At 40.3% G+C, this 12,399-nt stretch overlaps 1 protein-coding gene across 2 annotated transcripts; it reads left to right on the plus strand.

Moving 5' to 3' along the window:
• Positions 1–6,489: 6,489 nt before the first annotated feature.
• On the plus strand, positions 6,490–10,062 carry LOC311044722 (uncharacterized protein). 2 transcript variants are annotated; one of them, XM_084056475.1, is made up of 4 exons: positions 6,490–6,679; positions 6,912–6,962; positions 9,065–9,127; positions 9,821–10,062. In XM_084056475.1, the coding sequence occupies exons 1-4, from the start codon at positions 6,526–6,528 to the stop codon at positions 9,934–9,936; spliced, it is 384 nt and encodes a 127-aa protein (XP_083912601.1). In that variant the 5' UTR covers positions 6,490–6,525; the 3' UTR covers positions 9,937–10,062. The 2 variants fall into 2 exon arrangements, 1 of the variants encoding a protein (XP_083912601.1); XR_014600730.1 differs by lacking the exons at positions 6,912–6,962; positions 9,065–9,127.
• The last annotated feature ends 2,337 nt before the right edge of the window (positions 10,063–12,399 follow it).

Raw genomic sequence — 12,399 nt, forward strand, 5'->3', positions numbered from 1 at the left:
GGAGATGCTGTCAAACCGCAGCTTCACCCTCCAGACCAGTGACGGCCAGCGCAGCAGGCTCAGGAGGCTGAGAAATGGGGTGCCACAAGGGTCTGTTCTTTCACCAATGCTCTTCAACATATACATCCTTGACCTACCTGCAACAACATCCAGAAGGTACGGGTACGCAGACGACCTAGCCATCATGCTGCAACAACCAACATGGAAGGCGGTGGAAGAGGGCCTAAACCAGGACATGGGCATCTTGGCTGCCTACCTTCGCAGCTGGCGCCTGCAGCTCAGCACTGGGAAGACGGTGTCCGCAGCATTCCACCTCTGCAACAAGGAAGCGACAAGGGAGTTGGAGATTTCTGTGAACAGCAAACCCCTGGAGTTCCAACAGGCCCCAAAGTACCTTGGCGTACGCCTGGACAGGACTTTGTCATACAAACAACACCTCGAGGAAGTGAGGGCCAAAGTAACCTCAAGGGTCTCACTCATCCGTCGCCTCGCTGGTACGACCTGGGGTGCCTCCGCAAAGGTATTACGTATCTCCACTCAAGCCCTCGTCTTTTCTGCTGCCGAGCACTGTGCCCCAACATGGAGCAGAAGCCCACACACCAAGAAGGTGGATGTGGCCATTAACAACGCCCTGAGGATCATAACTGGCTGCCTGAAACCCACCCCTGTGGTCTACCTGCCAGTCCTAGCAGGAATTGCGCCAGCCAGCCTACGGCGAGAGGCTGCCACCCTCGCCCTAGCAAGGAAAGCCCAGGAACACGATTGGCACCTCCTCCATGACACCACAACCATGGCAACACCTCCAAGCAGACTCAAGTCTCGCCACCCATACAACTTGGCGGCCCAAGAGATGCTCACTTCCATCCCGGAGGACCTGTCAACTAAAGCCTGGCTGGCGGCGGCATGGAAGCAGGAGTGGGAGTCGGCAGGACAGACACGCATACACCACCATATCCGGGACCCTGGAGATGGCGCTGAAGGAGAAGACCTACCTCGCCGGCAATGGACCCTCCTGAACCGCCTACGCACCGGGGTTGGCCGCTTCAAAGCACCTATGAAGAAGTGGGGTCTAACAGACAGTGCAGCATGTGAGTGCGGGGAGCCTGAGCAGACTGCCAACCACATCATCACCGCTTGTCCCCTACATAGACCACCTTCAGAGGAGGGCCTCTTCAGAGTGGGACCTGAGACGAGGACATGGCTACACGACACAAAGCTGGACATATGATGACGATACACGAAAGAAGAGGGGTCCACGAGCACCCTCTTCTTTTTTTTCTAGTTTTGATTTTTGGCATCCATAGGACCTCTAATATAGGGATTTTGATGATCCCAAGAAAAAAAGTGGTCCAAAGTGTGTTTCTTTCAATGTTTTATTACCCCTATGAGACCTGCAGGATTGCTGGCTGAAACGCCAGCGAGACTGTCTTTCGGAGACTGTGGCACGCTCTAATTTAGATGTAGTCCAAAGATAGAGATACCACTTGATTCTAGACAACCTCAGGTTTCCAATGGGACCAACCTTGTCATGCTACCTTGTCGGTAAGGGGGCTAAATACCTAATGATTCAAAGTTAGACAACATTTTGGCGAGGGAAAATTGGCCATCACTATTTTCCAAATGGTCCCTTGAGCTGTCACCTCGATATAAGTGAATTGAAATGGGTTACATGTATACCTAGTACAAGCCTCCCCTGTACAGAAATGCCACATTTATGCCAATCTCATGCAGTTGTGGGCAAGAACCATGCAGTTTTTTGCATGCAGTACAAATATGTAATTTCTGCCTATTGTAAAAAAGGAGACCACTTTAAAGTATCTATAGCTGCATGAGATCACTGTACTGTATCTATAGCTGTATGAGACCACTGTACTGCATCTAGAGACCACTTTATTGTATCTATAGCTGTATGAGACCACTGTACTGCATCTATAAATGCTAGAAAATGCTAGGAAAAAAAAGAGGGTGCGCGTGGACCCCTCCTAGGGCCTCTACTATTTACAACGACCGCGGCCGGGCAAGGGGGCCTACCGCAGTATCAAGAGCAGGACCACCAGGTTCATGAACAGCTTCCACCCGGCTGCCGTCAGACTGCTGAACAAGGTATGAGCCTTGTTCAGGTATCAGATCTTTGTTCTTCCATTATACTGTACCAGGGACAAGTGACTTAAGCTTTTTCTTTGCTCTTCCTCATGGACCTACTTGCGGATTATACCAGTGTCAGTCCACCTTTTTTTGGATTATGCGGTTGACACGCGCTGACATTCTGCACCTTAATCCCATGTACTGTACAACACACTAACATTTGTCTGTTTTGTGTTTTCTAGCACCTTAACTAACATCCATAGTATATCATGCACAGTATACATCTGTTGCTATGCTCACGCACCTTTTCGTATCTTATCTCAGGTACTACAGAGCCCTATCTTTGGCGAAGCCTTACCTCTTAGCCTTACCCATTATCCCTAAAATTTCTATCTTGCCCACACACGTTTGAGAAAGCACATAGCGGATTTTAAAACCATCCGCTATACCAAATTTGTTTGGCATAGTGGCCTGCAATGGACAAGTCGGGAGTCGAGCCGTGCGCACAACGGCAAAACATTCAGAGGCTCCCTCTCTCCTAATTCTCAACAAATCTCTATGATTCTAATTTTCCTATAATCAGCAGAAGTGAGAGTGTCAATTCCTTGTGTCAATTGTGTTTACAGTATATAATAGTCTATTCAAAGAATTGTTTGTGCTGCACGTCATGCGCGATGCCATTCAGTTCCGTTCAGTTTCATTAATCCATTGCGCAGGAAATAATGAATGGATTACAATAGTGTAACATCAGGGCTGCCAAGTTTCAGGAAAATCTAGGAGTGAGACTTTAGTGTCATCACATGCACATGCTGGTCACGTGTGACCAGAGCATACGCGCGCAGCGCATACTTTTTTTCAGAAACTGGTCTTTGACATCAACAAGTGGGTTAAAGCAAAGACATGTCAGGTGTCTGGAAGAAGTGATTTAGATCAGTGGTTCTCAACCTGTGTGTCAGGACCCCCAGGGGGGTCCCCACATGATTTTGGGGGGTCCCCAGATGACAGTGAAGTGACAATGTAAGGACTTTTAAGACCTTTTTAATAACCAAGAAAGTTTAAAACAAATTAAAACAAATACTGCATTACTGCATCAAAAGTATTCGACAAACTGTACTATAAAAGCTGGTCAAACATTGGTCAAATTCTCAAATAATATATAAAAGAGGCAAAATGTTTGAAAATAGACGATCTACAAGCTCACAACGCGCATGGTGAGCTTGTAGATCGGCTATTTTCACAATATTTATCTGTGGAATCAGGGTGGGAGGTCCCCAGTTCAAATATGATTATTTTGTATTATCAATCATGAACGTGCATACTGTGTCCGCGTGCCCACATCAAGTCACTTTTTGACCAATGCGTTCCAGACCCCAAAATGAGTTTGATACCCCTGGTCTGGAGGGGCTTTATTGGCATACTGACGAGAACATTTGCTGATCAGTCTAATAGTTTGCAAGATTAGGGCTGGACAGATTGACAGACTGACAAATGAGGCAAAAACACAACGGCGGAGATATTAGAACTATTATTACATATTATATAAATGTCTGTTTTTACAAGTGAGTGAATGATCACAGTAAAAAACATATGAGTTTCTATATATTTCTGCAATGGGAGATCAAATAATTCCCTAACATCTCCACGTAACCACAACTTATTTGTCCATAAACACACAGATGACACATTGTGTCATTGTGGATCCTTATGGATTAAAAATGTGTCACTCACTATAGAGACAGAAATCAATCTTCAATTCGTATGGTGTTCCCCTCCCCCTCAACAAACTGTAAGTGGTTTTATTCACATACCACAAACCTCCATCAGATATTATCAGATATTATCAGATGTTAGTGTGTCTCCACTAGAAGAAACTGTTTAGTTTTTGTCATGAAGGATTTCACAGTGTGAGATATATACACGACCACAGTGACTCAAACTATTACACACTCGTACAAAAACCTCCTCATTACTTACTTTCTGTCTAATGGTGTAATAATAATTTAAAAAAAAACACACAAAACATAATAATAGGCCTACACATAATAATACACAAATAATAATTAATTAATTAGAATCCAGTTCATGTGTGTATATTTGTAAAATGTGTTGTATTTTATGGAACTTTAACTTTAACTGTCAGGTAGGTTTTCAAATAGGGATGTCCGATATTATCGGCCTCCCGATATTATCGGCCGATATTAGCATAAAAATTGATATCGGGAAAATATCGGTATCGGTTTTTGAAAAAAAAAAAAAAAAAAAAATTTTTTTTTTTTTTTTTTTTTTGGCTTTATAAATAAGTTACAGGAGTCCTTACTGTATATGGTGTGTGTGATATGAAATTTGAGCTTACCCTAATCACAATAATCCCCGCATATATCGGTATCGGTTGATATCGGTATCGGTAATTAAGAGTTGGACAATATCGGTATATCGGTAATATCGGTATAGACTCAATTGAGTCTCCTACCGAAGACTCCGCTGGGGTGTATAATTGATACAAAATACGTACTTTTTGGGTGAACTACTCCTTTAAGTTTAGGCATGTACCCCCACAGAGTGGTTATGTTTTGGGCCAAATCCACTGAGGTTAAGTTTAGAGCCATTCTTCTAACTTGTGTGAGAAACATGACTCCATGTGAGCAGGAGGTTTCTGTACAGGGTTTTGTCACAGTGTGGGATGGGGTTCCCACAGTGACTGAGAATAGAGAACGACCAACACAAAAACCTTCATACAGTCAGAATTCCTTACAAACATCAACTGGATCTGCTTTCTCATCAGAACTACAACAAATACACATCTCTTCAGTCTGGGTGAGTGTTTGTGACATCAGTATGACAGAACATCATTAAACTGAAAGTTAGAGAACCAATCGACCCTGTCATTTATTCTTATAAGTAAATATATTGACTGTGTTCATTATGGAACAACTCTTTAGTGTGTGTTGAGTGTGTTGTTGTATGTCATAGTACAGTTATGTTGTGTTTACATGTTTTATTACAAATAATGAATCATTTAATTTTCATTTTATCAGACGAAGGTTTTTGTACAGCAGCATAACACTGTGATGCATTCACCTTCGGCAAACCCATCACTCTCACCATCCTGCCAACTGGTAAGTCAAATAATTATTAACTATTCATTTGATCTAATTATCGCTATTCAATAGCTTAACAGTAATAACAGGTAGCTTTGTTAGTTAACTTGTTTTTGTTCTGTTTTATTATGTGCAATATCAATGACCTCTCTTCTCACAGTATACAAGACATAAACCTTTAGTTTGACAGAACAAATGTTGATAAATAATAATATTAGATCAAAATCAAACTAGATCATTTCCAGATTCATCTTAATGTTAAAGAAGTAGTTCACCCAAAAAATGACTTATTTTCTATCAATTACACTCTTTGAATTGAATTGATGGATTTTTTTTTGTTTTTGTCTTATTCCTGAACCAATATGACCGGCTCATCGGTCAGTAGGAGACTCTCAATTGAGTCGCCTACCAGAGACTACATTTGTATGTAATTTTTTGGGTGAACTACTCCTTTAAACTGACCAAGAGAAAGCAGATCATTGAACTGCAGTGACTGTTGTTTAATGTTGCTGTTGAAGTTTAACATTTGAAATGTGCAGATACAGCAGTTGCTTTGAAAAATACTTAGACTACAGACTATACTGAAAGCTTGCATTAAAGGACTTTTGTACAGATACAGTATGAGTGTAAATATGCTGACAGTAACTGTACAATAAGCAAGTTAAATAATGTATCAAAAAACATTTATAGCATAATGGTGCAAAGTTACTACTTAGTACAGTCTAACTACAAACAGTAGTAACGACTTACAATGTAGGCATTTAAATTGTAAATTCCATTGGATACAGTGTAATTACCTTGTAATGTGATGTGACATTCATGGGTACTTTATGGATTTTGTGCCTTTATAGATTTAAAGACCTTACACACCGGGAGTGTAACAACTTCTTAAGTTGGTGATGCCTCTTTCATACAGGTTGATGATTTTATTCACAACCTCGCTCTATCATTGCATAATATTCATGTATACTAATTAAGTGCATGAAATAAATACTCCTGGTGTGTACTTAACAATTTTCCCTTGTTCATGTAGCTTGATGGCTACTGGTAGCCTGCATGGTAAACTATCCCATTTGCGTAAATTCACATTATCATGTGTCTTCGAAGACACATGATAATGTGAATTCACGCGACCCGGATGGTTTACCAGGCTAAGCTACTGGCACAAAGTGTTGTGCTAATTCATAATGTGTGACACTGTGCCTTCTGTTCTTTATGTTCTCCTTCTGTAGATGAATCTCCTGTCCGCCCCACTGTGTCCATCCTACAGGCTGGTCCAGGATCAGCCTCAGATGCTCCACAGGTGTGTTTGGCTGCAGGCTTCTATCCTAACCTGGGTCAGATGGTCCTGACATTAAACAACTACAGTCTGCCGTCTGTCAGTACAACCAACTCTGTTCTGTCTGCTGTCACCAAACGTTACTTCTTTACTGGATATTCCAAAGACAACATCACCTCATGTCACTTCAATGGAACAGACACTGAGGAACCAACAGGTCAGTTAGCAAACCATGTTGTTTAATTAATGTATTTGGATTGTCCGTCCGTCCGTCCGTCCGTCCGTCCGTCCGTCCGCGTGTGTGTACGCGTGTGTGCGTGCGTGCGTGCGTGCGTGCGTGCGTGCGTGCGTGCGTGCGTGCGTGCGTGTGTGTGTGTGCGTGTGTGTGTGCATGTGAGTGTTTCTTTTTTTGTTTGGTTATTAAATGAAACACAATTCTTTCACTCCAGCTCCTGTTACCAGCAAACCAGAATCTATTCCTCTTGTCACCTCTGAAACAGGTCAGTTTTTATTTACTGGTCCTTCTGGTTGCATATGCAGAAGTACCTTGAATTGTTAATGAGAGTTAATGGTCATATGACCCATAATAACTTGTACAGTACGCCATAATTAAATCACCAGTGTCAGGTTTCACTTTAAAATGATTAATTTGTTGATTTGTTCATTTTTACATTTTACTGAATTCATTTCAGAGAAAAATGTTTGGCGTATGTTTTTAGTTTTTATACAATTACTACCTTAATTGTGCTATTCATTCACATTCAGATTGTTTAAAGAATATATATATATATATATATATATATATATATATATATATATATATATATATATATATATATATATATATATATATTAAGGCCGGGCCGTTAACGCCGTTAACGGGCTAAGTTAACGCGGACTCTTATCGTGCGATAAAAAAAATTACCGCCGTTAATCTATTCTCAAAGTTGGGTCTGGGAGCCAAAACATTAGCTGATGTAGCTGGGCGAATTACTCTGTGTCTGTGTGTGACTGCAATGCGTGTGTGCGTGTGCGTGTGTGTGTGTGCGTGTGTGTGGGGGGGGGGGGAATAGGTGTCGGGTTTCACATGGTCAGACGTGCGCACTGCCTCTCATTCATTTCACTCAGATAGAGAGGAGGAGCGTGTTGCTCCACTCGTTAATTCATTTGCTTCAGGTCTGTAAGCCCAGCGAAGCTTATTAAAGTGGTCATTGGACAAAAGCAGAGCCTCCGACCGCTACCGTGTTGATGAACAAACATAGCAGTAGTTGGGCGCTGTTTGGTAATACTTGTTGCGTGAGCATGCTAATGAGTGCTACATGCTAACAACAACAAACACATGTATGCTATTAAGCGTGCGGGTGCACACGCACACACACACACACACACACACACACACACACACACACACACACACACACACACACACACACACACACACACACAGTGTAGGACAGTGGTTCTAAAAGTGGGTCCTTATATGGGTCTGTAACTCGGAGTGTACAAACCAAATGGACCCTTATGGGTCTGTAAATTCAGTGTCCAAATGGAACCAATTGTTCACAATTTTCAATGATAGGCCTACTGGAGAAACTTTTCAATAGCAGACTAGATTCTTTTTTGGAAAAATGTAATGTAGCCTACTCTCAGAGAGTCAATATGGTTTTAGAACTAACATCTCAGGCATTGATGGAATCCATTGAAAGAATCACAATTGCAATTGGAATATTAATTTACCCCAAAAAAGCTTTTGACACTATCTATCACAACATATTAATAAACAAACTGGAGAAAATTGGTATTAGAGGCATTGCAGTAGACTGGATTAAAACAAAGTTATTTGGACAGACGTCAACAGTTTGTGAAGCTGGGCAAATACAGCTCAAATCATTTGGGCGTTTCCCAGGGGTCAGTATTGGGGCCCAAACTTTTTATTCAATTATTCAATATCAATGATATTTGCCAAGTTTCTTTCTAAGCTGCTGTCACTGGTACTTTTTGCAGTTGACACATATGTTTTTTGCTCTGGGGATTATCCAGATGATAATATAAAATAATTTGGAATAAACAGGGATTGCTTTTTCAAATGCAGTGTTTACACATGTTTTTCAGACTGGATAAAACTGTTTTTTTTATCGATCATATCGACATCGGTTATATCGGTTATCGGTCATAACAGCAATATATCATATCGGATATCGATATCGGCCAAAATCCCATCGGTGCATCCCTAGAACACACATATTTTGAATGCCTTCGGCAGACTTCAAATGAGCCATTTTAATCTAGATTAATCTAGATTAACTCCAGGATTGCAGATAGATTAATCTAGATTAAAAAAAATAATCTATGCCCACCTCTAATATATATATATATATATATATATATATATATATATATATATATAATTGTATTACTAATAGTTTCATTGGTGATAGGTATATGTTTAATATAATATAATATAATATAATATAATATATGATTGATAACCATTATCTATATTTGAAAATAATATAGTAATATATAATATATAATAGTATTTATTAATGTATGTGTGTGTTTGTTTATTTAAAATAAAATCCATGTATTTCATGTTGTGTAGCAACTTGGGCTCCTGTTACGACCAATGAACCAGAATCTGTCCCTCTTATCACCATGGAAACAGGTCAGTACATTTTTATTCACTGGTGCTTCTGAATATGTACCTGTTTCTTGTGCTAAAATATTTTCGTATGCGTACTTACTACAATCACAGTTATATTGTCGGCCACTTTAGTTTCACCCCAGCATTGATTTAGCGTTTATAACAAGTCATAACGAGTTAAGGGTCATGTGACCCTTATTATTCCATAAGGTTTCTTCATTTATTTTTGTGAATTACAAAATAAATTAAAAAGCAAAATGTCCTATACCATGATTAACATAATTATTTTATTAATTCACATTCAGATGTATTTTACACATGTGTTAGGCCTATGTATATGATTTGTGTTTTCATACCATAAAAATATCAAAAATATCATATAATATATGATTGATATCCATTATCTATTTATTCACTGTTGATAGAACGATCCATATGGTAGTTATTGGTACACTGCAAACATTTTAATGAATTCCCCTGTGCAGATATCTAGTGCCAGTATAAGTTCTTTTTTTTTTATTATTCTCATTTATCTTGGTTTGGTTCTTGCTCTTACTTGTATCTCTCCTGTGTGTTCTATCTATCTATCTCCATTGTGACTATGACACTTGAATTTATCTTATCTCATCTTACGGTATCTTCTTAAAAACAAATACTATAGGATAAAACAAAATGTGTTGAACATGTATTGAAAATGTTATACTTCCTCTGCAGGTCTTATGAAGCTGAACTCCTACCTGCTGTTGACTGATGCTGTCAGACTGCTTTTTATTAAAACTCTGGTTTTCACTACAATGTTCACCATCACAGCTCTGATCAGATCACTATGATGTTTATTTAAAGTGTGGTTGTAAGGCTCACCATCACAGTGATCTGATCAGCTCATAATGCACACTGTGTGAACAATGACTTCAACCTGATCTCCTGTCTAGACGTGTTGCTGGTAAAAAAAATAATAATAACATAAAAACATCTGTATTGTTTAGTAACATTAATAGGTTACATTAAAACAAAAACATAATTTTTAGACAGCGTATTTTAGACAGTACAGTAAAAACACAGGAATCTGGTCAATCCAGTATGGAAAGAGTATGTAACCAGTAGGGGTCTATTATGAATAAATATGAATAATATCATAATATCATCAACTTTTTTAATGTTCAGGGTGTGTTTTGAACTTTCTTGCCATGCAATATCGATAACAATAAAGGCTCTAAAATGTTTCCACAACAGTGCCTTGGTCACGATCTTTTTTATGCATCAACCTTTTTTTTTAAAAGATTTATTTTTTAAGCCTTTATTATTGATAGGACAGTTGGCGGACAGGAAATGGAGAGAGAGAGAGATGGGGAGTGACACGCAGCAAATGCCGTCGGATCGGGACTCGAACCCGCAACGCACTGTCAGGCTACATTGTAGCTTAGGTGCCCAGATCGCTACGCCAGCGGTCCAGGCCTTTATGTATCAATTGTATCCCGCTTATACCAAAGAACACCTCATTCATCTCATCTCTGTTTTTGCTACAATGTTCAGAAATATGTTTGAATGTTAAGACTTATTTTCTTTTTATTCACAAACTAGAACTGTGTTAATTGTTTTATTCAACACTGTGCAGTTAGATCACCATTGTAGAGGCAGTTTCACCATAGGCTGACTTCCAGGAAGTCTGCGGTGGCTGTCATGCCCAGGATGAGAGCTGACAGGCGGATATGGAGCAGAGCAGACTGTGGCTGTGTGTTAGTGGACGTGGAGTGCTTCTAAAACCTCCATGTGGTGGTGGTTTAGGCTGACTGAGAAACAACCTGTGTGTGTGTGTGTGTGCATGCGTGTGTGTGCGTGTGTGTGCGTGTGCGCGTGTGCGCGTGTGTGTGTGTGTGTGTGTGTGTTGTGTGTGTGTGTGTGTGTGTGTGTGTGTGTGTGTGTGTGTGTGTGTGTGTGTGTGTGTGTGTGTGTGTGTTTATGCATTGAATGGTTTAAGGCCAAAATACATTTCAGATCGTGTGTGATATCATAAACCATCCAGACCTCTCGGTTCATCTGAGAAAGGTCTGCTTAATGTCCCTAGAATCAGAAACATGGGCTAAACATGGAGAAGCAACGTTCAGTTTTTATGCACCACATGTCTGGAACAAACTCCCAGAAAGCCTCAGGCCTGGTACAATTCTCAGTTATTTTAAATCAAAACTGAATAATTCTGTTTACCTTTCTTTTATTGAGTTTTTAAATCATAATTTAAAATGTTCTTTCATAATGTGTTTATTTTGTTGTCTTAATCTTGCTGTCTTGATGTCTTAATGCTTAGGCCTACTGTTTCATGTAAAGCATTGACCTCCATACCATGCCCTCCTTGACTCCTGAGGCATTTGACATTGTGGAGCAGTATCCAAAATTTAAATAAACAAATTAAGCTACTTTTTCATTTACATGAACCCAGCAATATTTATTTTAACACAAAAAAAAGTTTAGGATGAGCACGATAAGTGTGCTTGTCTGTTTTTCCGCCAAGGAGTGGTTATAGTGCAAAACAAATGCTTGCAATCGATTCAGAGTCATAAAACAAAAAGTTTCAGCAGCTGTCACAGGTTCCCCAAGGGGAGTTGAATTTCAGCTTTTTGAACTGTCTTACTAGACACCTTTACAAACACAGCAGTGGCTCTGGCTCAGGAGAGCGACCGCTTAGGAATCTGAAGGTTCCTACAGTTTGATCCCCGGCTCCCCCAAGGTTAATGTTGAAGTGTCCTTGAGCAAGACAGTGAACCCCTAACTGCTCCTGAGTGGTTGGTGCCTTGCATCGTGGTTTCCTCTGCCGGTAGTGTGTGAATGTGTGTGTGAATATAATGCATACAGTGGCTTTGAATAAAGCCACTGTATACTGTACATGAACCCTTTACCATTTATAATTTACCACATTATTGAAGACATGTCTTGGTAAGGAAGTGTTCCCAGATTTGCCAGATATCAGATAATAGTCCCTGACAAACACACACTCACACGTACGTACACACACGTGTGCATGCGTGTGTGTGTGTGTGTGTGTGTGTGTGTGTGTGTGTGTGTGTGTGTGTGTGTGTGTGTGTGTGTGCGTGGGTGCGCGCGCACACACGCACACACACACACACACACACACACACACACACACACACACACACACACACACACACACACACACACACACACACACACACACACACACACACACACACACACACACACACACACACACACACACACACACACAGCTTTTCGAATCAAGTTTGCTGTAGTTTCCTGGAAACAGGAGGTGGTTGAGCCAC

Source organism: Gymnoscopelus microlampas (genome assembly GCF_963454915.1).
Source record: "Gymnoscopelus microlampas genome assembly, chromosome: 5".
In the NCBI taxonomy this organism is placed as follows: Eukaryota; Metazoa; Chordata; class Actinopteri; order Myctophiformes; family Myctophidae; genus Gymnoscopelus; species Gymnoscopelus microlampas.